General features: G+C 43.5%; 1 protein-coding gene across 1 annotated transcript in view; it reads right to left on the reverse strand.

The window, feature by feature from the left end:
* TEX264 (testis expressed 264, ER-phagy receptor) overlaps positions 1-27,876 on the reverse strand; it is a 511,145-nt gene that overhangs the window by 373,452 nt on the left and 109,817 nt on the right. Inside the window, exon 2 of the mRNA XM_069206754.1 lies at positions 5,669-5,890. Within this exon, the coding sequence (XP_069062855.1) occupies positions 5,669-5,890 (222 nt within the window). The remainder of the gene's footprint in view (positions 1-5,668; positions 5,891-27,876) is intronic.

Here is a 27,876-nt window from a genome sequence, read left to right on the forward strand (position 1 = left end):
TGAAATATGTTACAGTAAGATAGAAGATCGTTTTCGAGTAGAGAATCCCAGCATACCACACCAGAAAACGGAATGGCAATGACATTTTGAAGAAGGCTTGAGAACCAAAACTTATGAGAAACTGCTACTGTCCCTAAAAATGTTTTTAAAAATAGGTGTAAAACAGAGTGCAGCAGTGAAAGTGGAAAAGAACAGATGAGTTCCATACATAAATGCATGGCCGAGAGAGCTTATCTTTGCTTCTTATGAGGCTAAGAGGCAAAGTATACAGTGGTGAGGAGAGAACCTATGCCTTTGATTCCTACTTGCAGAGTGAGTAGTTATGTATGTAATGGATAAGCCTTTTGGCTCCTGTATTCTGCACTCTCTCCTATCTGCAGTTAAGGTGGATGAATGACAGAGAAGCCCTTGGTTGCATGCTGTCTGGCCCATGGTACTGGGAGCAAATTTCAATCCAATGCATACTGATCAGAACTTGGGCCTTCAGTTTGAAGCCAGTTTTTGCCTGAAACTCTATGATGCTGCTCTTTTGCCCTCCTTTTTCCGCCTGCATCTGCTGGAAAATATTTTTCTATTTCCAACATTGGATGGTGGCTGTTTGGCACTCACCGTTTTGATTAGCATCTGCCACGGTTAAGGCAATGGATTTTATCTGTGTCTTATTATAGATTACCTAATATTTAGTTACTTCAGAATGTAGCAGCTATACTGCTGCTAAAACCTCTCAAGGTCTGCTCAGCAACTCCGTTCCTAAATCAGGCCTGATGGATTCCTATTAAAGTCAGGTGACCCTTTAAGGCCATGTACCCTGGGCATCAGTGGTGCATCGTGTCAACCATCTCTGTTCCCGAACACCCAAAACGAGGAAGTATGTTCCCATGTGATCACTGAGATCTACTGATCAGTTGCCAAATCACATTCCTCAGTTCCAAACTGTCAGGAAAAAAGGTCAAGCTTTTTACATTCTTCTTTAAATGGTGTCTTAATTGTGTTATTTATATCCCTGCAAAAAATAAGCCCAAGAAATAAGCATCCCCTTATTTCCTTGCAATGGACCAAACATTCTACGCTTTAAATTGGACTTTTTCCAATACTGCTCAGAAGATGCCTAAGGAACAAGTCGCTTATCTTTGGTAATGCTCTATGTAACTGCAGATTCCTCATCTTAAGAATAACCCCAGACGCTAGACTGCGTCGGGGAGATTTTCTCACCAATGCTTCTGTGTGCCAACGAGAGGTGCATTTTGGCTCCGCAAAGACTCCATACTTCTCTGGAAGTGACACGCTGAGACACATATATGCACCACTCCTGCATGCGGAAATTATTTTTTATCTTTCTTCCTCTGCATCCTCGAGCGCAGAGTGCTACTGAAAACTGCAGGTGACAGTTGAAAGATCTCCCAGAGATTAGATGCATGCAGGGTGTAAAGCGTAGTTGTTGTTTATCATCGCTTCATTTACCAATGCTCTTCAAGTGTCAATCCCTAGAGCTCTCCTCTGTGAAGTCATTAGGTTCTATAACACACCATGTCACAGGCAACAGCATAATAGACCAAACATCACACCACACATCTTTCCTTGTGAAACAACAAAAAATGCCAACCACTAAACAAATAATACTATCCACTCCTTTAAGAACGCCCATAAAACATGTCCTTTAAATAAGTAGGAGTCTTGCTAATTCTTCTTTTCCTTCTTTGCAAAGGTCTGTTCTCTCAGAGATGAGCCACGTGGAAGCCCATCATAGGAACTGGCATGCACCAAATTATGCTTCTCTGGTCAAATTCAGGTTGATCCCTTGATGTAGGCTTAGTCCTCTCAGCTCTACTTGTGAAATTATCACAGTTATCTAGGACACCCTGCTCAGATTCCATATACGAACACCACAAGCCTTGACAGCATTACTAAAGATTTTCACTACATTTCTAGGATCCGTGAATTTAGACCATTCCATGGAGCACAATATTTCCCTTTCAAAGGATCCACAATATCATCAGTCATTTCTTCCCACGACTCTTTGGGTAAATCCCTACAAATCATGAGAGGAAATCATGTCATACATAATCACTGAAACAGTATTCCCAAAATTGCCAAAATCTCTCGATTTCTAAATCAATACCAGGCCATCAGAAATCTCGACAATATCTTCCCTTGCGCCTAAAAATACCACAGTGGTCTTCATGGGCAACATCTATCATTCTACGTCTTACTTGGCACTGCTACCTCCTACCTCTAAAAAACAAGCTACCTCTCTCTGCCTGGGCTCAAACCCGGTTCCCCACTGGCAATATTTGCAGCTCTGGCCATTGGGCTACATACCCCAAAGGATAGTTTACCCTGCACTCACACAGGCATACAGCTCACCTTGTACTTACAAAGGCACAACACTCTAATAGACATCAATTACCCTTCTCTTACACAGCAACACAGCTCTACCCGCACTCACAAAAGCACAGTGCATAGGAAGGCGAATTCTGCAGCAGCCAGCTATCTAACATTGATGGTGACCAAATCATGCCATTCCCTCAAAATTATGCAAAATGCCCCCTACAGCCACAGCGATTACACACAACTTTTATCACAGGACACTGTGTAATTTGCCATGTGACCAAGCAAGTCACATCGATAGCACTTTCAGTTAAATGAAGCATTAGCTTTATACACTTTTGCATATTCCTTCACCTCTAACACAATGACAACAGCTTTATGTCTCGTCTTTCCTCCCAGTTCTTCCACACAGCTCATCAAGGGTGGCTCACCTTTGATCCATAATTCCTCCCCTTCTCTGATTTACAATGTACAACGGGCAGATATTGTTTTCTCTCCTCAGACAAAGTCCAAAATTGCGATTAAAGTGCTAACTTGCGTAAGCTGTAACATACTATTCAATTGTTCCATTGTCCTTCTGCACCCTTCTCCCACAATTAAATCTTTCTAGAATTGTACGTATTCTCTAATCAAAACTATTTCAAATTCATTCAGCCCTTGAGCATCAATAACTTCTTGTTCAGGTAGATTTTCAGCCACTTCCTGCCCCTCTGCCCGGAGACAATGAGTTAGTAGGGGAAGTTTCCTTTCTAACGTTATATTAGATCCGCAGACCTGTGCAAAATTCAAAAATATCTTCTTCCATTTACCCCAATCTCAATATTGGTTCACCAGGATATGATAGGAAGTACGGTGGAGGGGCTACATTTTGCATCTTCCCTTTCAGCCCCCCCCCCCCCCCCCCCCCAATACCAAGTGGGCAACCAATTATTACACCCACTTCCTTGACAAAATTGATAACAATCTGCACACTACAAAGATGCATACGAATTCCTCATAGAATCCACAAATATACAGGTGTGATATATTTAGTCTATGGTTCAGTAATATGATATACAGCCAACACAGACCGCTGTAAAAAGTTGGTCAAATCGTTATCCTGATGTGGATCTTAAATGTGAGTTAAGTCTTTCGCATCCCAGTTTCCACAAACCTCGAGATTTATACCTCTTAGCTCATCCTCTCCGGATTTCGTTCAGATCACCCTGAAGTTAATTCTTGACTGCAATTATCTCGTCTTTCACCTCCTGCAGGAGAAATGATCTGGTGACACTGGACGAGATCACCCTGCTCACCACACACTGTTTGTGCTAATCCTCCTTGTTGCGCTCTTCTCAGTCTTGGCTTTGTGGATGGATCTTTGCTGAGGCATATCTGTAATGATGAGCTCCTTTATTCTCTCTTCCCGTCAAGACCCTGTGCGAGAGGTTACAGTCTAAGGGAAAAGGCAGGTAAAGTCCTCTTCAGGTAGGAAAGGGGGGAGGTCATATATTGTCCCTCCTATTTCTACTAGGGGATTTGGGCTAGTGCTGTGATTCTCGCCACTAGGCGCTCATGCCTCCTCAGGGCCTGTTTGGTTGGGGCCATGGTCGTCCCCCCGTGCCATCCATGCACCTTGCCAGTCCCCTGTGCCAGCAGTAGGATGGCCAGATGCTCAAGTCTAATCTCCTATGTGCAGCTCATGGGATGTTCAAAGCCCACAGCGTCACCTTGAAGTTCCTCCTTTTACCCCTCAATGCAACCACACTGAAGTGAAGAGGATACAAAGATTTAATCCTGGCCCCCTCTGCCTGCCATCTATGTTGGCTCTGTTTCACACCACTTTACAGGTCTGGAACCCGTCCCACCCCGTGTCCTGGCCAGATGGGCCTCTCTGTAACTGGGCCCCACATTCACGTACATCGTAGGTCCTGGAGATGGCCTACCATGGCTCTAGCAGAGTCTGTGCTGCCCCTTGCTGCATGAGGCAGAGCAGTCTCAAAGCCACACTTGGGGATGACGGGCAGGGCTCACGGCCAGGTGGCTGCCATCTTGTCACCATCCTGGGCATGCTTCCCCGCTAGCTGAGTACAGTGGGTTGTACAGCCTGTAGGCAGCATCCTCTCTTCTAGCATGGCGCCCACAATTTCCCTGTATGAGGCCACAGTCCCACACAGGCATCGAGGTTGGGTGGCAGTCTGAGGCTTTGTGTACGCAGTGCCACCATCAAGGACGCTGGGTATACTGCTCTATTCTTCCTATTTACTAGCGTTGGTAAACGCTGCCCTCGGACCAGCAATGGGACCAGCACTGCATTGATTGCCTTTTAGTCCTCGTTGATGCCCTGGGCAGGGATGACTGACGATGCAGCTGAGGCCAAGGGGTTCCTGAAATGACACATCTGCCATCTTTGCATCCTTGGCCACACACAGAATGACGCATTTCCCTGCCTACAATTTATACACAACACTTTATGAATAACAATGTTATCTTGTCCTGACAGGATGTATGATGATGTAAACTATTTGATTATTGATGTTGTTTTTGACCTTTAATATAATAAATGTTTTCTAATCACAAAAATGAATAAACTAAGCCCACAATACTAAAGGATTTTGTGAAATAACATATTAAACAAGCATTACCCATGGAAATCAAGATATTTATCATAGTAGACAATGGTGTTGCTGCATATAGAGTGGATAATTGAATGGTGAAGGAAGAAGTAATGGCAGATGTAAAAAAAAAGGTACTTCCAACTATGACTGTAGGACAACACAGACAAAAAGTTAAAGCAACTCTTCAGCCCAGGCATAGAGGAGGTTATTGCAGAGCTTTGAGGAAAAAATATAACTGCATGCCAGGTCTGTCACGGAGTATCAACATGATCTGAGGTATCTGTACGGCAGATGGGATAAAACAGAGAGAGAGATATGCCATGGTCATAGTTTGTTGCATGCCAACAACTATGTCGACTCATCTCTTCTCACAGCTCCCAATCCCTAGAGCTGTGAGAAGGGATGAGTCTTGAAAATACCGAGGAAAGGAAGAGAAAATCTTCTGAGGACAAACAATATACAGAGGCCCAGCTGGACCACAATTAGAACACAGGAGTCACGTGCTAATGGTAACAGTCCATGGGTGTTAACTACAACAACAAAGCAGTATCACCAAACAACACGCTGCTAAGTATGGTGACTTAAGCACTGAACTTTTACTGTGAGTTTCACTGTAAACAGAAACGTTTAATCAATCAACAAGAAAATAGCAATACATTTGGCTATATATAAAGTGACAGAAGTTGGGGTTATCACCGACGTAAAATATATAGGAATGTTCAACAAGAGTAACGGGCACCTACCTTGATGTATTCATTGAGGGCAGAGTGGACGCGAGTGGTGGCCAGTTGGATGGAGAAGGGAGTGGTGTAGGGGAAGGTACTAGTCACTGCATGGCTGACCTCTGGAAACGTGATGATGTTGAAGCCGAACTTCTCAAACTGGCTGACCAAGTCTTCTTTGGGCTTCTCATCGCCCTCTCCAATGATAGTGCCGACCAGGTAGCGGCACCTCTCGACTGGCACCTGAGAAGGGCAATAGATCGGGGCAGTCAGTGACTGGTAAACAGAGGCTGAATGAATCAGAGTGGAGAGATCTGAACATCAGCGAAAGAAATATCATACAAGTATCTGCAGATGATTCAGGGCTCCTTACTCCAGGGATTTACCAAACTCTTGCATTACATGAGTGTTCACAGAATAACAACCTTGTGGTTCAGTAGCCTCCTTCAAGCTTTCAAATGAAAGATATTACCACAATAAAGCAAAGGACTGCTCAGTGTAGGAGACGTACGCACAATTCGCTGCCCAGCTCTGGGCAGTCAGTTCAATACACTACCTCAGTTCAGCTACAAATTACAAGAAAAGGGCTGTGCCACACACAATGGTATAATGTGCCAGGCTAAAGGAAACCGTGTTGGGCTACTACACTATTTTGCCCTGGACATAGCTTAACACAGTGGTTCCCAGCCTGTGGTCCAGAGACCACTGGGGGTCCGCGAAGCCTCTTCAGGGGGTCCGCGACTGCTTGGAAAATTAAATATTATTACCAGATTAGGCCCCCGCCTTTCAATAATGACTCAGTGGGGGGGGTTCCCCGGACTCCAAAAAAGAGAGAAAAGAAGTCAGTCAGTGACAGAAAATGTATTTCGGAGATTAGATCCATAGATCCATAGAATCGAAAAGTACAATCAATACGAGACAAAATCATAGAAATATATATCTCATGTATTAAAATACAATTGCTTGCACTACCAATAAACACATGTACACCAATCCGCAGAAATAATTCACTAGATAAACTCTTATCAAGGTCAGAACTTAAAACACAGTGCTTCGTAGTGCTAACAGCCATGTTTTTCTATGCATGCCTGTTCTGCTCACCAGATGTGCCTGTCACTGAGATGAGACGCGGTGTACTGAAGCTCAGCAGAAACTGCACATTGTTGCTTACGAAGGCTACCTAAGCGCTCTTCTAAGTACCTGCCCGGATGAGTGCTGCTGAAAGAGCTAAACGGGTTCAGTCACCCCCAAAACTTCTTCGGATCTCAGTGAGCTGTGACTGATAGTGTTACGACTGCAAAGTGGGAGGAGCAACGGACAACCGCAAGTTTATTTTCCGTCCTCCATCCTTGGTTTGAGTTGGCAGGTTAAACTGTCACGCCTTCTTCACGCCCTAATCTTAAGAAAACTTTCTGCGCACACTTCACTGAGATCAGCTGCTGTGATAGGCGACAGACTACATAAATCCTTCTTTCCTTGAAAATTGTCCCAGTTTGATAGATGAAAATGGGAACCAAATAATCTAAGAAAGCTAGTGTACCCCTGGCCACTTTATCTATGCTATTATATGTACATTGGTTTACACTTTACTATGAAGAGATTTATGGCCTTATTTAGACCATGGGAGATTGTTTGGTGATCCACAGGGTATGGGTGGGGGCGAGGCGTAGAACCATCTGGAATATTTAAAGATTCCATACTGCCTGGCAGGGATCTCCTGACTGAAGGGAGTGCTTGAGGACTCAAAGATACCATGAATATGTAAGTAAGTTAGGGGTCTACCTCTTGCCAAACTACTTGGGGGTGTCCTACTCAGTGTGATCTATCTTCTCCAAACCCAGAAGAGCCATAACCAGTGTGATTAGTGGATTTCCAAGGGCGCCTACTGAAAGCCCCACAGAACTAATACTTGTCTTGCCTAGATCTTTGGCGTCGCTGAACGAATCTTTCACAAATATGTTTGACTAGCAACAGCATATGAGATATGTTATTGAGCGGTACAGCTACCGCTGCTAAAGACATTCCCAGCAATATTGTTTCAGGCTCCCTTGGCATAATCGTCCCAACAGAAGTCCCAAAACTATTTACTAAAAACTTTGAAGCAGCTGTATAATGAGTGAGTCAGTGTGTCTGTTGTTACGAATCCAGGTTTGCAGTGTCTTTAAAATGTTGTCTAGGTGGGGATGGTGTGCCACTGTGGAGTCCGTGGCCCACCTCTGCCTGGGACCCCACCAGAATAAAACTCTACACAGCTCCATATACTGAACACAAACCAGAACCTCATGGTTGTTAAAACAGTGGTTCAAAATGGCAAAAAACGGTACGTTTCTCTCAACCAAAATGAAAGCTCTCTTACTCGGAAACTGGAAGAGGTCAAGAAGCATTGTTTGATTCAAACGGAGAACCCAATGCACTGACTGCAGCCTAGAACCATATTTTTGTATTACAAGTGAGGATGCCGGAATCTAGAATCAGGCAATGCCATTAGAACTGAGGGACCAAGCACTGGCAATAGGCCAGATCCCCACCACCATTGCAACTGAGAGGTTCACACCATGGCAGCATACGAGAACCTTACAATCATTAAACCGGACGATCAAACAGCTGCCACCAACATCTTTTGAGACTGAGATGCCCTCACATGAGCTGCATTCAGGAGGTTCACGTTAGCTCGAATAAATCATCATTTTTTTTAGTGTAGTGCACACTGCACACAGCAAAGTAAACTACTTCAAGAAACTCACACATTTTTGATAGAGCAACAGAACAGGGACATGAAGTGAACTGTTCTTGATGTGCAATAGATGTGGGAAGGAGCAAGAAAGTGCCACAAGATAATTACTGCTCTGTACCCAATCCGCAACATTGTTTAAATTGTACCTGAATTACAAGGTTTATATTCCGAGCTGTATGTACCAGGCCGTCAAGAGAACAGTATTGCTGCCGATGAAGTGTCCTGAATCAAGCAAAACGAAAATCTTAAATACGTTCAAAATAAGCATTTGCCTATACTTCTGGCTTTTCATTTTCAGTTATAATCAGACCTATTGGCTTTCCCAAAGATGCTGGGTGCGATGAGTTAGTATTTCAGAAGCGGCGCAGAGGCAGGAGCCTGGCAGCTGACTGAGGTTGTTAGAGATGCAAAATTCCTTTAAAAGAAATCGTTAGCAAAACAGACCTTGGTGCATCAGCAACAATTCTGTTCAATGAATCAGTGTATAACCGTGAAAAAAGATCAAATGTTTTTCTGTCTAAAGCATGAACGAGATAAAGAACTGCGTGTGATAAAATGTGAGAAAGGATATTTTTCAGGTGTAAAATAGTTTCTCATGCATTACAATGTAAACATTGCTTAGAAGACAGCAGACTACTTTCTCCCAAACAATCAAAACCATGATGGTGAGACTACTCTGAGGTAAACCAAGCTAACATTGAAAACGGCACAAGTCAACAACTGAAGGGGCCCCCTAAATAAGCCAGTGACTTTAAAAGTGCTGACCGCCCAAACTCCTTACATTTAACAAGGGGTTTGAATCGCCAAACGTAAAAATAAATACATAAAGAAAAAGGAAAGAACAGCCATAAGACAGTCAGAGAAAATATCAAATTGAAAATAAGTAAATAGCAAAACAAACCACAGGAGAAAAAAATGAACAATTCATAGAAATAATGAAAAGCACCATTTCGCATATATTTATTACTTATGTGTCTCACTCGTGAAAAAAAGGCCCCGTATTAGCTCACCGTAAGGAAAGTCTGCAAAGCACTGCCGCAAACTGCCGCAAGAGGGCAGTCTTGCTCCACACATCCCTGACACGGTTGAAGGCCTGAAGGTAGCGGGCGAAGAACAGAGGCAGGGATGTGCACTCTGCCATGAGATAAGAGGATCAGCTAATGAGTGGCAGGTTTTTTTTTTGCACTTAAACTCCAAACGCGAACTTGAGGTAGGTAGAGAGAAGAGCCAAATCCTGACTAGGGATTTTGACAGGTCCATGTAACACGAGAGGTGAAATTCAGACGCAGACAAAATACGAACCGCAGTGGCTTGGATTAGGAGGGCTTTATCAGATCAGGCAGAGATAAGGACTTTGGATTTTTTAAATACCGCAATATTCATAGCTACTGGAATGATGCGATCCTGCGGCCTTGGCGTTTTCTCACATTTATGGATTTCCCGAATAATCCATCATCTGCTGTATAGTCTGCCGATTTTAGCAACACATTCTAGCTCAAACGGATGAAAAGTTCCGAAAAAAACATGGCTGCACGTGCTCTTGCGCACTGAAAGGTCCTTCAAACTGTTGCTTGCTGCTCGATGTGGGTATTAAATTGATACTAATAACGTGAAATCTTTTCTCAGGCAGTGCTCCCATTTGTTAAAATGACAAAATATTAGCCAATATAAGATGGCAGAAATGCAAATAAAGCATCAGAGAAGAAGGCCCCAAAGTCAGTGTTAAAGAAAAGATGGAAACTGAGGCCCAGGAGAGCCACATTCAGCGGCCAGTGCAAGTGGGGGAAAACGGAAATAGAAGCCACATTCACAGGCTAATGCAAGAGGGAAGAAATGGAATTAGGTGCCACATTCTGCAGCGGTGCAACAGGGATGAAATAGGAGCCACATTCAGCAGCCAGTGCACGAGGGAAGAACTAGGAGCCACATTCAGCAGCCAGTGCAAGAGGGATGAAATGGAAAGAGGAGCCACATTCAGTAGCCAGTGCAAGAGGGATGTAATAGGAGCCACATTCAGTAGCCAGTGCAAGAGGGATGAAATGGAAAGAGGAGCCACATTCAGCAGCCAGTGCAAGAGGGATGAAATGGAAAGAGGAGCCACATTCAGCAGCCAGTGCAAGAGGGAAGAACTAGGAGCCACATTCAGTAGCCAGTGCAAGAGGGATAAAAAGGAAATAGGAGCCACATTCAGCAGCCAGGGCGAGAGGGAAGAAATAGGAGCCACATTCAGCAGTCAGGGAAAGAGGGAACAAATGGAAATAGGAGTCACATTCAGCAGCCAGGGCGAGAGGGAAGAAATGGAAATAGGAGCCACATTCAACAGCCAGGGCGAGAGGGAAGAGCTGTAAGCAGAGTCCCAGGAAAGCCACCATCAGCAACCAGTGCATGAAGGAAAAGATCTAAATAGGAGCTTCTGCACCCATTGTAGAAGTCAGGGCTAGAAAAACGGACCAGAGGAGGGAGTCAGCTGCTCTTGTAACAGTTCACAAATGGAAAGAGGGCCAGAGGAGCCACGCTGTGCAGTCGTACAACAGAAGGCAAACGACCAAGAGGCAGGGTTCTTCAGCTACTGTCACAGGGAGGCTGGTAAGGGCAGTAGTCTTAGTGCATTAAAGAAAAGTAGGGGAACTGTGATGCTGCACGTGGGGGGGGGGGATGATGGAACATGGAGGTGGGGTCAAAGGCATAAATAAAATAAAAATAAAAATATTCTGTACATTTCTTTAGTCTTTCACCTTCAGGTAACTACATATGAAATACTGCACAACTCAAATGCAAATGAAAAATTAATAAAAGTTAAGTTTATCAGTGGCAAATGCACTAGTCAACATTATGAAACCTCTATCAGGTAATGCACTGCAGAGGTCTGTGTGTGTGTGTAACCAGAAAGCCACAGAATTGAATTCTGTTTCGTGCAGTGGAGAATAGTGACTTGTGTATGTCTAGAGCTAGGAGGGCCCTGTCTGTGAAATAAAGCACTGTGAACATGTAAGTCAGTTTTTTAAGCTTGCATTACACACAGTATAATATAGGCTTCTACAAAATACGCAAAAAAGGTTTTGTATAAAAAGTGCTTCCAAAGTATAGATTTTATTAATACCCAGACCGTACGTAGTGCAAATATTTTCTATAACTGTCTTTTAAAAGCACACACTACACAGCTCAGCTAATAACTGCCTTGCAATACCACTGAAAAAGAATAAATGTGTGTCATCAGGAAGCTTCAAGTGATTCCATCAATTAACACCAATACCAGCTTCCAAGCACCCTTTACATTTGCAGATTGCCTGATTGTGCACATTTACATTTCTTTCAGGGAACCAGGCACCCTGGCAAGAAGGCTTGTTTAGCTGTCTCCATCAATTTCACCATTCAGGACACTCCCTTTTTGCCTTACGCTTCAGGTGAAGCATTTTAACTGTTGGAATTAACTGCCCAAGACGGTTGTCTTTTCACAAAAAGTAGGGAACTGTTTTACTTAAATCAAAAAAAGTATGAGCACATTGTGCCCTTCAGATCTCACCCTCTTCGACCAGTGGGTAAGGATCAACTAGGTAGCTCCCTGTGGACACATTGTGAGCTCCTTTTTATACAGTTTCAAATAAAGTAAAACGCCCAACCTGAGTTTGTGCTAAAAATTAACTCTATTACTAAAAACTAACTACCAAATGAGTAAGGGTCATAATAAGTTTAAAGGTCTTAAATAGCATTTAAATCCATTCTGTTACATAGAAGTTGTCCAAAGGGTTGTTACGTAAATAAACAAATGCATATGAAGCATCCTTAGTAGGATTCAAACATACCTCTCTTCTAATCAGAAAATCACACTGGTTTTTGTTTTACCTCATGCTATATTATTGCTCGTTGTTTCCTGTGTCATGCAGAAAGAGTAGCATCCGAGTCCACAAACCAGAAAACTCAATAGCTCAAGCCACCTGATTTTTTCTTCCCGTGAGAGCACGGTTAAGACATCAATACAATACTCATAAATTACCACCATTATTTACAAATTGAAACGGCAACTTATACGGTGTGCTTCAATAGTGGTATGTAAAATATGTTGAAACTCTTTATATTAAAATGATACCTTGTTTACATTTGTGTTGCTGGCCTGACCATCTGAATGAGCAATAAGGATTTCTGCATACCCTTTCAGTGATGGGCTTCCCTTGAGGCGGCACCTGCCATGTACTTTATGCAAATCCAAACTTGGAGACCCAGGGATGGACAGCCATATGCCAAAGCAACACTTCCTGACTCCTATTTGCATGCATACTTTAACTGCACTGCTCGCTTCCTGAGAGCAGAAGCCCTGTACAGTTATCTAAGTGAACCATACAGCCTCTAACATGCAAACCACAATCTGAGCTACAATGACACCGTAATAGACAAGGTTATGGAAGGATGTGGCAACATGTTTGCATGCAGTGGAAGTGCCTATGCACAGGTTGAATAGTTCTTTCAGCTACTTACTTCTGCATTTGCTTGATGAACTGATACTAGTGAGGAGAAATGTTTGCCCAGACAGTATTACCGGGTTTGCAAATCATAAAATAATTAAGTATTACTATACAAAAAAGTGCTGCATTATGCTGCATAGTTTAGTCAATCATGTTGCATAATTCGGTGCTCTCATGCCACATGATTCTATTATCTCTAGCACTGAGAGTTTTCACAAGGAGCACACCTGTGCATAAAGTTGCAGAGGCTACTATGTGAATGTGTACTTCTTGAGATCAAAGACAGATTTGTAGCTTCAGGAAAATTACTTTTATACTGGCAGTGGGCCAGCAGGTCCCTCAATAATAAAGTTTGGCATAAGGCATGGCAAAAGTATGCTTTGGTATAGGATATGTGGCAGGGTGAAGTAATACTTTCTATTTTCTTCTTTAGTGTTTTTGGAGATCCTGCTGATTAATTGAAAAGCTACTTTTTTAGGGTCGAGCCTGCGTTGCATGCGCTCGCGCATGCGTATCACAGCGAGACGCTTTTGTATTTAGAAAAGGGCTCGGAGCCCTGTCAACTTCACGTCAGTGTTTTTTATTGGTTCGTGGGCTTGCCTAATAAAATCTGCTTGCTTTCATTAGTCGAAGGCAAGCATACGTCATGCCTTTTCCGGTGGCTAGCCCTCCTCGAGCGCAGTGACCAAGTACAGAAAACATGCGAGGCTCGCTGTTTTCCATCGGGCTCGTGGACTACTTTTTCTCTAATTTACGAGTGCGATCTCGCTTGGCATAAGTCGAGCGCTTTACATAGTTAATTTCACTTTTTCGGGTTGTGTACATAAATGCACTTTTGCCCGATAGGTGAAAAGTCGGGTTAGGAGTTAACAACGCGATCAGCTCTAACATGAGCAAACGCGAGACCCCTTGCATTGTTTTTTTTACTGTAAGGTAATGGGATGTAGTCCTTGAGGAAGCTAGAGTGGGGCAATTGGATTTTGTCATCTATTTATCCGGAGACTGAAGGTAAGCCTGAAGTCGGTGGACCTTTCATCTGGTTCAAGACGATTGACAACGCAACATTAATATGTGTTCATTGTGATTTTTTCACGAAGCATATTCTCAAATTACATTTATTGTAGCATGTTTTTAGAAAAAAAAAAATATTGTATATTTTTTAGAAGAACTGCCTGAAATTTGTAGAGAGACGAGTCTCCGTAGATTTGTGACTTAGTGGGACACCGTGAAAGTGCCTAGACGAGTACGGCCACTGACAGACTACCTTACCATAGTACTAATTTCAAACAGAGACGTTATTCAGCTGAAAACACTAGTGCCCAGTGTTCTGCATTTCTTCATTACAGCAAAGGGAAAGTTTCCTTTGTCTCTAATGTGACGGTAAAAGTCATTGATTCCCAAAACTGCAGATACATTGAGCTAGTTAGCGCTGATACCGTTCTAGTGCCACTTTTAGTTTTTGCTTGTACAGTGTCTGGGTGACACATTTTTATTTTCAATGCGTATTTTGTCACGCTGCTGTTTCTCTAGCCTCTTAATTGTGCAATGGGTGTAGAGTGGATTCCAGTTGCAAGTTTCATCTTGTGAGCGTTGCTTTTTCACGCCAAGGGTGTGCTTACCAGTAAAAAGACAATGTTCGGAGGTAAGTATGTAGGCGGTTAAGTTAAATAACGTGAAGCCCTTTTCCCAGTGTGGATGCATTTTAAAGTCTAATTGTATTTAGTAGGTATAGAATTGGAAGGCAGACAATCGCATTGTACCGCAAGGATTAAAAAGCATGAGCCTCTCCTTCTGGGCCTAAAACCTACTTCCTTATTCAGGTGCCAGTCGTACGCTTGCTAGTAAAACAGATATTTGAAGAGAGCAAATCTAGCTTGTTACTGGTGTTGCAGGGTGCTCCTTACTGGAGCTGCTGTCCACCTAAACTTGGGAACCACCCAGAGTTCTCTCTGCTTTTTTTTTGCATGTTTCTACATATATAGATATTTGTGTATGTCGAATCTTTTTCTTGAAAAAATTTAATTTTTCAGTTGACAGAAGGGGAAATGTAGTGTCTTGCATGATTGCGAATGTAACCTTTCTGACTCCCCGCAGACCCCATATCAGTGTGACGTAATCAGTAGAATAAAATGTAATGAAAGCTTGGTTTAGAATGTTGGGATTCATATGTAGATGCAGAGGAATAAAGACGTGTGATTTACAGCTCTGTGTGTGGCCTAGTCATTGGCGGGTACCAGACTAGGGAAGATACTACACATAAGAGAAAGCATTCATGGATATAGTAATAACTCGATAAAGTTGCACAGTGAACCTAAACGAAAGGCACAAAGGGGGATGCTGTTATGGGACTTTCAGGGACAAATGGACTTCTCTTTCACCTAAAGAAAATGACAAGTATATTGTGAACACTGCTTATAGGGCAGTAGCAAGCATACTGTAAGGCTCAGCCTAGTGCTGAATCTAAAGCTTGTGGATAAAGCCTCCCAATAGGGTACAGTGATGCAGAAGATGTAGGTTTGGGGCAGAGAGGGGAATTGGAGGATTTATTATGAGCAGGTGTGAGAGTAGGAGCTAAAGGAGAGGCTGAAATGCTCAGTTACAACCCCAGAGTCCAAAAAAGGACTTGGTGTGCGCAGCCGAAAGAAATGAGAGGCTAATTTTGGAATGCACAACAAACATGGGTGTGCATGGGATTGTCAAGTCCCAGCCAATTGCAGACTTTCATTCTGCGAACACAACTGTACTGCAGCACATGCATAATGGGAGTTTAGGTTCTTTCCTAAACTCTGTTGCATATCCATTTCAAAAGATGGTCTTTTTCCTGTCCAGTCTGTGACCCCAGGCTGCGTCAGCCTAGGCGTATTCTATCCTTTATGTCCAAGGGCAAGTAATTTTAAATTTAATAGTTTAAAAGACCCATCCTAATATATTTCAGAAAACAGACAAGCCATTCGCTTCCCCAAAAAAATTTTTACCCACACAAAAACGAGAAAAATCCATATTAAGATATCACAGGAGGAACAATGTCACACAAAACATATCCTACTGCAGGCCAAAATATAATTTACTTTTGCATCCAACTTTCTGTTGACGTGTAAGATGTAATATGGTTTAAAGCTGATAATGCAGCTGTTGGTTCTCGATATTCTAAAGACACAAGCATCCACACAATAAGAATCGAAATGTTAATTTTGTATTACACAATAACCACACCCTAACACTCAAAATTTGCTCACCTCAGATGTTTGTTTTTCTTGCTACAAAAACAGACATTTGAGGAGAGCAAATCTAGTGTGCCATTGGTGTTGCAGGGTGCTCCTTACTGGAAGTGCTCTCCACCTAAACTTGGGAACCACCCAGAGTTCTCTCTGCTTTTTGGCATACATATGTGTCACTCTAACCCTGAAAGGGTTTTGTTTTGACTTATACTGGGTGTTCCCTTGTTTCTGGGCAAAGCTAAACCTCTCTGAAGAGCTATAATGACAGCGAAACACGTCAGGGGTTGCTTTTGCTCATTCTTTGTTTTACCAATCCAAAGCTGTAATACTGTGTCTGGAGTGGTGAAAGGCTTTTTAGGGTCGAGCCTGCGTTGCATGCGCTCGCGCATGCGTATCGCAGCAAGACGCTTTAGGATTTAGAAAAGGGCTCGGAGCCCTGTCGACGTCATGCAGTGTTTTTCATTGGTTCCGGGGCTTACCTATTAAAATCTGCTTGCTTTCATTAGTTGAAGGCATGCATACGTCATGCCTTTTACCGGTGGCTAGCCCTCCTCAAGCGCAACGACCAAGTACAGAAAACATGCAAGGCTCGCTGTTTTCTGTCCGGCTCGTGGACTACTTTTTCTCTAATTTACTAGCACGATTTCGCTTGGCAGAAGTCGAGCGCTTTACACAGTTAATTGTACTTTTTTGGGTTACGTACATAAATGCACTTTTGCCGATAGGTGAAAAGTTGGGTTAGGAGTTTACAACGCTATCAGCTCTAACATGAGCAAACGCGAGACCCGTTGCATTGCAAATGCTTGTTATTATTTACTGTTGCACACATCTCACAGACACACCCAACCGCTGACAGGTTTAGAATATTACTTCTGCCTTCTACATAGGACAGTGTTTTAGAAGGAAGGTTTTAGCCAATCAACAGAGATGGTGTCTCAGTGGATGACTGCTGCCCAGACCCTAACTCGGGCTATGGAGAACAGCTCTGAGGCAGGCTCAGAGACTGAGACAGCAGATACTAAAACGGCATATGAGAGAGAGGAAAATGGAGCTGATTCTGGAAGTGATTTTTCAGTTGGGCAGAGTTCCACCAGACGACTCGTCTTCCAGCGCTTCTGCTGGACATGATGATGGCAGTATTGCTGTACCTTCGCAAGCAAACTGTGCATCAGACAGATTATGCTGGGTAGGCAAACACAGACAGTGGGCATGTGCAGCAGCACACACAGACAGCAACCTCTCTAGACAGCCCCAAATTCTGCCGTTCACTGGAGATGCTGGATGTAAAGTCAATACAGCCAATTTTTTGCCAATTGACCACGTTCATATTTTTTTGGATGTTGACTTCCTTGTGCAAATTGTGCAGCTAACAAATTTGCATGCATAACTATTTCTGACTGAATATGGAGCCACTCTATGGCTTAATTCTAGGGCACACCAGTAGACTCCCACTTCATCTAAGGAGCAGAAGCAATTTTTGGGCCTTACGCTCAAAACGGGGTAAGTGTACATACCAAGCTTGCAGTCCTTCTCATTAACTCGCACAGTGTGGGTAACACCCATTTTCGCACCGTACATGAGCAGAGATTGTTTTTGCTATTGCAGCGCATGCTGCATTTCAATGACAATTCTGCTACATTGCCCCAGGACCATCCAGACCATAACAGCCAGGTTTCCAGAGATGAATACTCTTGGAAAGACTATAGCTATCAGTGAGTCCTTGATCCTGTACAAAGGGCGACTACTGTTCAGGCAGTACGTAGCAAGCAAAAGAGCGCACTATGGCATCAAGTTGTACATGCTGTGGGAGAGCTCTACTGGCTATGTGTACAGCTTGAGAGAGTATACAAGGAGGGACTCCATTTTAAACCCTGTAGGTTTGCCCTCCCACACTAGGAGTCACAGGAAAGATTGTTTGGCAACCTATTTAGCCACTCCTTCACAAAGTTTGTAACCTTTATGCAGACAACTTCTACACTGGAGTAGAGCTGTTCAGTGAGCTGTACAAAGCTGGCACTGTGGCATGCAGTACAGTTCATTGTCACCGCAAAGGTTTCCCACAGGAGCTTGTTTGTAAGAAGCTCCAATAATCCCAGAGCACTGAGTTGCACTCCAACGGACTTCTCGCAGTCAAGTTCACTGCAAGGTGTGATGTGTACATGCTCACTACAATTCATGATGAGTACTTCCCTGGTCACAATTTGCAGTCAGATGGCCGATGTTCACAAGCCGACCTTTATACTTGATTACAACAAGCACATGGGCAGAGTGGATAAGAATGACCAGGTTTTACAGTCATACAATGCGAGTCGTACAACTCACACTTGGTATAAGAAGCTGTTTACCCACTAGATCCAGAAGGCAGCATGCAGTGTGTGTGTTGTGTATTGTCAGACCACCACAGGAAGACTCATGTCTTTCCTTGACTTGCAGTTGACCGTCATTAAAAGTCTTACTGCTATCGAAGCAGCAGCTTCCACTTTATGCTCTGGAGGACGTGACAAGGCTGCAGGATTGACACGTTGGCAACTGCATTCCTGAAACTGCAAAAAAGACTCAACCATGTTGTTGTTGTAGAGTCTGCTCTAAGCAAGGAAAGCTACTAGAGAGTCATGTTTGCTGTCCCCAGTACTCATCTCAGCCAGCCCTGTGTTTTCCTACTTGCCTTATGTTGTACCAAACAGCCTTATGTTGTACCAAACAATAGTGAAGTATTGGGAAATTGGCTGAGGACGAGCTACCGTAAAGTAAACCTTTCAATGGCTGTGCATGGATACCTACCTTCCATGGGCCATTACCTCACTAGGCAAGCTGCCATAGAATTTTTGTTCCTCTACTTGAGGAAATCATGGACTTGCTTATGGCCCGCTCGACACCTTTATCCGCTGTTAGAAAGTGGTAGTTGTTCTGCTTGCCGATTGACAAGTGCATTATAGTCCCCAAGCTGAACATAATGGTGGATGGAAGATAAGCCATGTTGTCATGCAGTACCCTGTGTGGTAAGAATGTAAAGTCTTGTCTGCATTGTCAAGTTCTTTTTAGGTAACTTACGTATACAACACAAGGATCACCCTAATTGCCCACGAGAACCACAATAAGCATAGTAAGTTATACTAAAAATGTGAAACCAATCATACAAGATATTGTGCCCTCTACCCTTTCTGAATAACATTAGTTATGATAAAAGTTACTAATTGAGTTTTCACGCTTTCAAAGCAAAAGAAGTGTCAGTGATGAGTCCCTTAGGACATTTGTTTGGCTTATTACTTTAGGGAACTTAAGCCGTATTCCACAACATGTTTACCTCTGTTTCAAAGGTAGATATGCTCACTCAATTTGAGGAATGTAGGCCCAGAAGGCATTCTCAGACACCCCCAACTTGCATCCACAAACTGGAAGGAGTTGGATTTAACACAGTGAGTGTGCTGAAGGTGCATGAAAGACACATGTTCTCGCGCTTCAAGTAGCTAGAGATGGAAGGCTTTATTATAGGTTCACTTGGCAAGCATATTGATTGGGACTTAGATGAGGTTTGAGACATGAAAGTGTAGGAAAAGCTTAGGCTACATGTTCTTTCACAGAGATACTGCACCAGTAGAATGCAGATAGTAAAGGTAGTACAGATACACATGCCATCACTTTATCTTCACCTATGGATTCAAACCCATTGGTGATGCACTCACCCCAATACTGAATTACTCCGTCACTCAACTAAGCAGATGACTCCAAACCGTAAAGAACATAGCAAGCAGCCTCCTCTCTCAACATCTTAACATACACGCAAACCCTGCACCTCACGCCACTTTCCTGACCCCAAACCGCAGCTTCTTTCAAACTCCTGAGACACACATTCAAAGCCTTGTACAGCATCGGTCCAGCATACCTCAATACCAACTCAGATTTCATAAACCTTCCAGACACATTTGCTCATCTGGACTCGTACACAGTCAATACATACCCAGCACCATAACAATGAGAAGTGACTTCTAATTGGCTCCAAAAGGGTGGAATGACCTCCCTCTATACATATGCACCATCTCTAAACATAGTGCATTCCACTCAAAGTTGAACACTTGGCTCTTCAACAAAATTAATTCACCTTTGACTGTTCTTGCAGGATAACCTCTCGGGTGATAGTGTATCACAAAAAAAATTGTTAAACTCTGCACCCAACGCTACATGTGGGTAAAATGTGTGTCCTGCTTGCCATGTTCATCTTCTGTCAGAACTTAGTATATGTTTAGTTTACGCTATGACAAGTGCATAACAGTCAGAGCACTGCACATAACAGTGGATGTGACATGCTACCTTCTCACTGACTACCCTGTGTGTCAAAAACTAACATTCTTCGTAGGTTATGGTGTGCTGTTTTGGAACTTGGGCAGCATTTCCCAGCATGTTTGCCTTAGTTTCAAAGGTAAATGTTCTCACTCAATACAAGCAATGTAGTCCTCAGAAGTCATTCTCAGACACCCCTAACTTGCATGCACAAACTGGAAGGAGTTCATTTTACTACAGTGAGTGCACTAATGACGAATGTAGGACATGTCTTCCTGAGCCTCATGTGGCTGCAGTTAAAGGTATTAGTAAAAGTTCACTAGGCATGCGTTCGATAATGTTCAGAATGGACACAGTTATTTGACAGGTGGTAAAAATATAGTCAAACGGTTTATTCATTTGTGAAGACTTATGATGCACCACCTGTCAACATGTCTGGAAATGTGTTTATAGAGGTTTGTTTATTTTGTGTTGTGTTCGGTTGATGACTAGTTGAGAGGTATTCATGACTGGGGATTTTGTCTTGTCGCATATGAATGTGATGGGCCCTTGAATGGGGGCAGCATATTGAGGTGAGTGTACTGATTTGTTGGATTGGGCATGTGGCTGGAAGTATGAAAGTCTTGTGTGTGGTGCGTGAATGGCATGTGAATGGACCATAAAATGGTTGGTGCCTTGACGTGGCTTTATGGCTCACCTTCAGTAGTCTTGGTATCAGTATTCAGGAACTGTTATGAGAATTTGTGCTTTGAAGCTAGCATTTCTGGAGGTGCTAAAACCAAAAAGTGTAAGTGGTGGATTAACTTTAAAAAACAAGTACAAGAGGTATACCTTGGTGATAAGGATACTCCATTGCAATGGTGACAGAGTATCTTTACCATGAAGATTAAGATGCTCAGGCATATATATATATATATATATATATATATATATATATATATATATATATATATATATATATATATATATATATATATATATATATATATATATATATATATATACACACACACCGACAGAACATCAGTATAATTGTGGGGAAGACTACATCTCTGGCATGGTGGCACCCCTCTCATGTCCCGACGCAGTGAGGCCATCTGTGGCTTGACCTCTATATGTGCCCACCTAATTTAGATGTGCGGACATACAGGTCAGTGTTCACTACCTGTCACCATTTGGAAAACAATGGAGGTAAGGGGTAGTGAAAAATGTCTAATGCCCCCCCTGCCATGGAAGTTCACTCCCATGGTGAGAGGGGTATTTTTTTTTCCAAAAAGATAATCCGGCTTTGAGATTTTGTTTATGAAAATCTTTTTAAAAAATGATGGACGGCTCTGTCATGTTGATGGAGTAGTGTGTCTAACGTAAAAAGGACTGACAGGAAACCCTGTGAGTGTTTTTAACTGACCGCCAGCTTGTCGGTCTTTTCTACATTTGGCAGGCGGAGTAGTCTCAGCATGGGATACATTAAGTCCTCCACCAAGGTTGATGGAGTCTTCTTTGTCAGCCAAAATGTAAAAATTGGCCCTTTCTAAGAATTCCTCAGTTTTTTTGCAATCTAAAAACCCAGAAGTGTCCAGCGTCATGTAACCTGCATTGATTCTTTTCACTTTCCCATAATGCCATACAAAACGTGAAAGTGCGTTCATGGCTAATATTACTTGTTTATTTACATTTTGTGTTGGAAATTTCTGTAATCTATTGAGATTCACAAATTGACAACCAAACAGGTACTCATGTCTCCGCATACAAACCAAACAAAATATTTTACAGGAGGCCCTACCGCCCACAATTGGAAAATGCTAAAGAAATAAAAACAACAGACATCACATTTATGCAGTGAAAACACACCTATTTTTGCAATATGGGTAGTACCCTGGCGACCTTTACAATACTCAGGATATTGGAAAAAAGGACATACGTGTGGCATGGATAACTTATGTGGAAAACAAAGTTATGGAGCCCTAGGCACAAACTACCCCAAACAGTAAAAAAAAAAAAGAAAAAGGCTCAGCATTGGTGGAGATGAGGGTCTGAGGAGTACTAGGGGTCCCGCAGTTAAGGAGTTAATTTGTGCAAACAATTTGTCGGTGCTCAGCACTGCCACTTATTTACAAACACCTGAACATTATGATGCCTGTCCACCCAATGGCGGTGCCGTCTGACTTTCTTTGAGAGCAGCAAAGTGTTTTACAGTTCAGCATACTTAAAAAAACAATTAACTAGCATGTGTACTCCATTCTTACAAATCGAGGAAGCCTGAGACAGGGCAAAATGACACATTTTCAGTGTGGTTGTTAGTAGTAAGCACTGGAGCTAGAATTTAAAAGTTCCAGCAGGGGTCCTGGTGTTTTCCTGAAAAATATGTAGGGCTCCATCACTCATTTTTTTATTTAATTAATTATTTATTATTAATATTAGTTTTTTTTTTTTTTTTTAAACAAATTAACCACTGTGCCCATCACCTGGTGCTAGAGGTCTCTCAATCTCTTACTTCCAGCAAAGGCCCTCTCTTGTACACCATAAAAGTGGTTTGACAATGTGCACTTATCACCCACAAATGGACATAAATCAACCTGGAAAAAAGAGGAAAGTTCTCAGGAACTCAGCTGAGAACCTGACCCCATTGAGAGAGCACAATAGAAGAGAGGCCCACAAATCCGGATCCTTCTATTAGTGCAGCAAGAGAGGGGTTCACAGACACCAGGGCTAGCCTACTCAACTGCCAATTTATCAAGGCCAACACAGAAAAAAAAAGTTCAGATCTGAGGGTCTGCAACCTAACAGGCAACAATGGACTACAATCGAGATGCCCCCAAATATAGATGTCCATCTGAGCCATCAGTGTATCAGAGAACTGATGAAAATAGTGACCAAAAGAATCTCAGCTGCTCTTAAGCCAATGCAACTTAGATCGGAGACAGGCACAGATATGCCAGACTGTTGCAGAGAGGAAGAAAAGGACTTCTCAGTCAGGCACTGAGCGGCATTCGCTAAGAGGCTGACGATACATTCAAACTTGAGAGTTATGTTTTGGCATTCACAAGAAAGAGACGAGTCTTTGGAGAGGCAGCAGTGTGTTCTGCTGTCCATCATCTGGCAGATGTGTGATTGAATGTAGGCACTGGAGGCGGGAGATGGTGGTTCATACAGAACTGCTCTACTTAAAACAGAAAGCATCTCTATGAGAAGTCTCTTGTGCATTACCAGTTGCTAGCATGCAAGCCAACAAATAAACTGCTTCACTTTTCATTGTGCTTATTGGAAAAAAGATATACGCAAAGCGAAAGGGAGGGCTAGAAAAGAGGATAAGTGGAAGAGAGAATGAGAGAGAGAGACAAAGAGATTGGGTTGAAAAAGGAAGGAGTGAAGGGGGATGAAAGTATTGAAGGGGCAAGAGACTGAAAGACTGTATAGACAAAAAAAAGGGACTAAATGTTGAAGAGGGAGGAAGAGAAGGAAAGAGAAGAAAATGGACAAAAGGTAGAAAGAGGGGAAGGCCGTGGGAAGGAGATCGGTGTACCTGGTAGCGACGAAGAGAGAATCAAAGTGGAAAGGCTAGACCTCAGCTTAACAGGCATTGGCAAAGTCAATAGGTTTCGCCTATTGTCTGTGTCATGGAGTTTTTGCAAACAAATTAAAAACAAATTGACAAAGTCAACACAATTCGGATGGGGAAATCTATTGGCTTTGCCAATGTCTGTTTTCTCTAGCATGCCATTTCCCAAAGCACATTCGTGCAAAAACCAACTGGAGGTGTAAGCGCTGTGCTGTCACATGCCTGAAGTTTATTGCTTTCATTCTTTTTTTCAATCAATGATTCAATCAATCAATCAGATTTATTATATAGCGTGACTACTCACCCGTAAGGGTCTCAAGGTGCTGTGGAGTTGAGGGGCAGAAAAGGGGGGGGGGTGGATTGGGGAGCATCAGTGGTTTAGTCGAACAGCCAGGTCTTGAGGTCTTTCCTGAACTGAGGCAGAGATGGTGATTGCCTGAGATGCAGGGCAGGGATTTCCCGGTCTTCGCAGTGAGGTAAGAGAAGGATCTTCCTCCAGCTGAGGTCTTGTGGATCCGTGGGATGGTGGCCAGGGTCAGTTGGGTGGAGGAGAGGCAGTGTTTGAGGTATGCAGGTCCTGCATTGTGGAGAGCTTTATAGGCGTGCGTGAGGAGACTGAAGGTGATTCTCCTGTCGATTAGAGCCAGTGGAGGTCTTCCAGGTGTCCGGTGAAGTGGTTGTAGGATGTTCAGGATGAGTCTGGCAGAGGCATTTTGGATGTTCTGCAGTTTCTTTTGGATTTTTTGTATAATGCCGCATAGAGAGTGTTACTGTAGTCAAGTCTGCTGGTGACCAGAGCATGGTTGACTGTTTTTCTGGATTCGGTGGGGATCCACATGAAGATCTTATGAAGCAGGTGGAGCATGGGGAAGCAGAAGGAAGAGATGGCGTTGATTTGGCAGTTCTTGGAGAGGGAAGAGTCTACGATGATGTTGAGGTTCCGTGCGTGGTTCGTTGGTATGGTGGGAGTTCCAAGTGCTGTGGGCCACCAGGAGTTGTCCCAGGCGGAGGGGTGGAGCCCAAGATGAAGACTTCTGTCTTGTCTGAGTTGATCTTGAGGCAGCGTTCCTTCATCCATGCAGCGACTGCCTTCATTCCGTTGTGGAAGTTGCCCTTATCGGCTGCTGGATCGTCGATGAGGGAGAGAATCAGCTGGGTGTCATCGGCATAGAAGACGATGTTGAGTCCATGGCTTCGGACGATCGCTGCAAGCGGGGTCATGCAGATGTTGAAGAGGGTGGGGCTCAGGGAGGAGCCCTCAGGCACTCTGCAACTGATATCTGTGCTTTCTGAGTGGAACAGTGGTAGTCTGACTTTCTGTGTCCTGCCAGTGAGGAAGGAGACGATCCATTGTAGGGCTCTGTCACGGATGTGGCGTCGAGGAGTTTTGTGGAGAGGGTGTGGTTGGAGATGGCGTCGAAGACGGCCGAGAGATCCAGGAGAATGAGGGCTGCCGTTTCACCTCAGTCGAGGAGGGTGCGGATGTCATTTGTGGAGGCGAGGATGGCGGTCTCTGTGCTGTGGTTGCTCCTAAAGCCAGATTGGGACAGGTCCAGGATGTTCAGTGCTCTAGCTCCTACGCTACATTTTGATGTGCTTGGAGTGATAGGCATTGATGGCCTTCTTGATTAATTTGGCTGTGAAGGGGAGCAGAGAGGTGGGTCTGTAGTTCTTGAGGTCTGTCCGGACGGCAGAGGGTTTTTTTCAGGAGGGGGTTGATTTTTGCATGTTTCTCATCTTCAGGGAAGGTGGCGGTCTCTATGATGCAGTTGATGGTGTGGCACAGTTTGGATGCGATGGAGAGGCTGGCACTATTGAAGATGTGGTGAGGGCAGGGGTCTGAGGGGGCTCCGGAGTGGATGCTCCTCGTGATTGTGAGGGTGTCTTCAGTGGTGAGGGTAGGCCAATTGAGCAGGGTGTGCTTGGGTCTGGCGCTATTATGTTCAGTGGTTGTGGGTGGGGTGGGGGTAGGACCTGGGTTCCGAAGCTGTCGTAGATATCCCTGATCCTGTAGTAGAAGATAGTGGTGAGGTTGTGTCAGAGATCTTGGGAGGGGGGGGAATGTCTGATGTCTCCGTGCATGGTTTAGCAAATTCCTTGACCACAGTGAAGAGTTTTTTGTTGTTGTGATCGTTGGTGTTGTGCATTACTGAATGGATATTCTCTTTGTTGTTCTGAGAAGGTGGTGGTGTGTGGTGACAGCAGTCTTGAAGGCTGCGTGGTCTACCAAGGGCTTGCTGCTCCTTCATCTTTTCTCGAGCTGTCTGCAGGTGTGCCTGGACTTTTGGAGGGTGGGGGAAAACCACCTGGCTTTCTTGGAGGGTTGCTTTCCTGATGGCTTGTTGAGGGGGCCCGTGTGTTGGCGGAGTTGGAGATCCATCGGTCGAGATTTCATACTGAGGCGTTGGCTTCCATGGCTGACGGTGGGGGGGGATTTGCTGAGGGAGTCAGTGAACTGGTCTTTGGTGACCTCATTCCAGCTTCTGTGTAGGTAACTGTGGGAGTAGTGGTAAATGGTGGGCTTGGTAAAGGAGAAGTTGAAGCAGTCAGCCAATTGTAGTTTGGAGGTGTGACTGACGGAGATGTTGTTGCTTGCTGTGAAGATGCGGTTGAGTGTGTGTCCTGCTGAGTGGGTTGGAGAGGTTACCAGTTGTTTGAGTCGGATGGTGGCGAGGTTCTATAGTAGGGATGCGGTGCTGTGGTCGTTGGGGCTGTCCAGGTGGAAATTTCATGACTTGAAAACCCTCATAGAATGAGTAAGTGATCTTTTTTTAAAGTGCGCAAATAGGAGTTGGCCACCTTTGGGCACTATACGCAATACACTAAAGAAAGATGATCTGGGAGATTATTAAAGATTGTTCCAAGGTCTTTTTGTATAGTTAGCATGTTTTACTAGCAAATGGCCTGCTTTTAAGTACTTCAAATTTTGTGAGGCCAGGGGACTCATGCACAGTGAGATGAACAGGCTGCCCAGGATAACAGAGATTGATTAAGTGGGTAAGCCAGGTTCAGAACTCAGGTCTTCCGGTTTCGTACCCAGACATTTTAAATATTGGAAGACACCTGCCCCCTAATTCAGCAAAGAAAACTGAACTTTCTTAAACTGAAAGGAACATCTGGATTTACAACTTTAAATAATTTATAGGTTGGTGCCATTCGGGACACTTTGTCATCGGAACATTTGAAAACAGTGAATTTCACCACTTGCACTGAGAGTGGTATTATTTCATAAGCCACCACCAACCAGAGAGTGGGGTGTGCACATTTTTTGTAATATACTTTTATAGTGCTTAATATTGGTGCGTAGTGTGTTTCTAAGCACTCACAAATTAGGTACTTTTGTGAAAATTCAGAAAACTTTTGAATGGTTCCTAGCAAAAATGCTATAGCATCAAAAGGTTACTGCACATTTTTTAAGCTATTGAGCAACTGTTTACACAGTGTTACATTGCAGACATCTTGCTGAGATGTCACATGTGCACAAAATAGGACATGAGTGGGGAGGAGATACATTTTCTGAAAGTCATGAACTTTAGCATCGTGCCATGTTTTGGATTCTATATTTCAGTGACAGGTGTTTTATAAATATATTTTATTAAGGTACTGTCAATTGAACTTATTATCTGCATCAGGTGAAAGTATTTTTCATGTAGGATGTGTATTTTATTTTTCTATGTCTATGCGGTGTCTGTGAAAAGCTGCCAACACACGGAATCAGTGGCAATGGTGCAACTGCCTCGGCTTGAAATCATTGGTGGCAGGGAGAAGCCGCAGGAGTTAATCCCGTCGTGCAAGTCCTTTGACTCACACCCAATGTGACTCTCTACCGCAGCAGCCCCCCAACAGCCCGCTTACCCTTTGTGTTCATATATTCCAGACTCAGCGTCCCGATGTTCGAAGCTCCAAGGCAGCTGTGGCAGCATTATAAATCAGATACAGGAAACAATGTCCACACTTACGCTGATGTACAGCCTGGTATT

Source organism: Pleurodeles waltl, chromosome 9, assembly GCF_031143425.1.
Source record: "Pleurodeles waltl isolate 20211129_DDA chromosome 9, aPleWal1.hap1.20221129, whole genome shotgun sequence".
In the NCBI taxonomy this organism is placed as follows: domain Eukaryota; kingdom Metazoa; phylum Chordata; class Amphibia; order Caudata; family Salamandridae; genus Pleurodeles; species Pleurodeles waltl.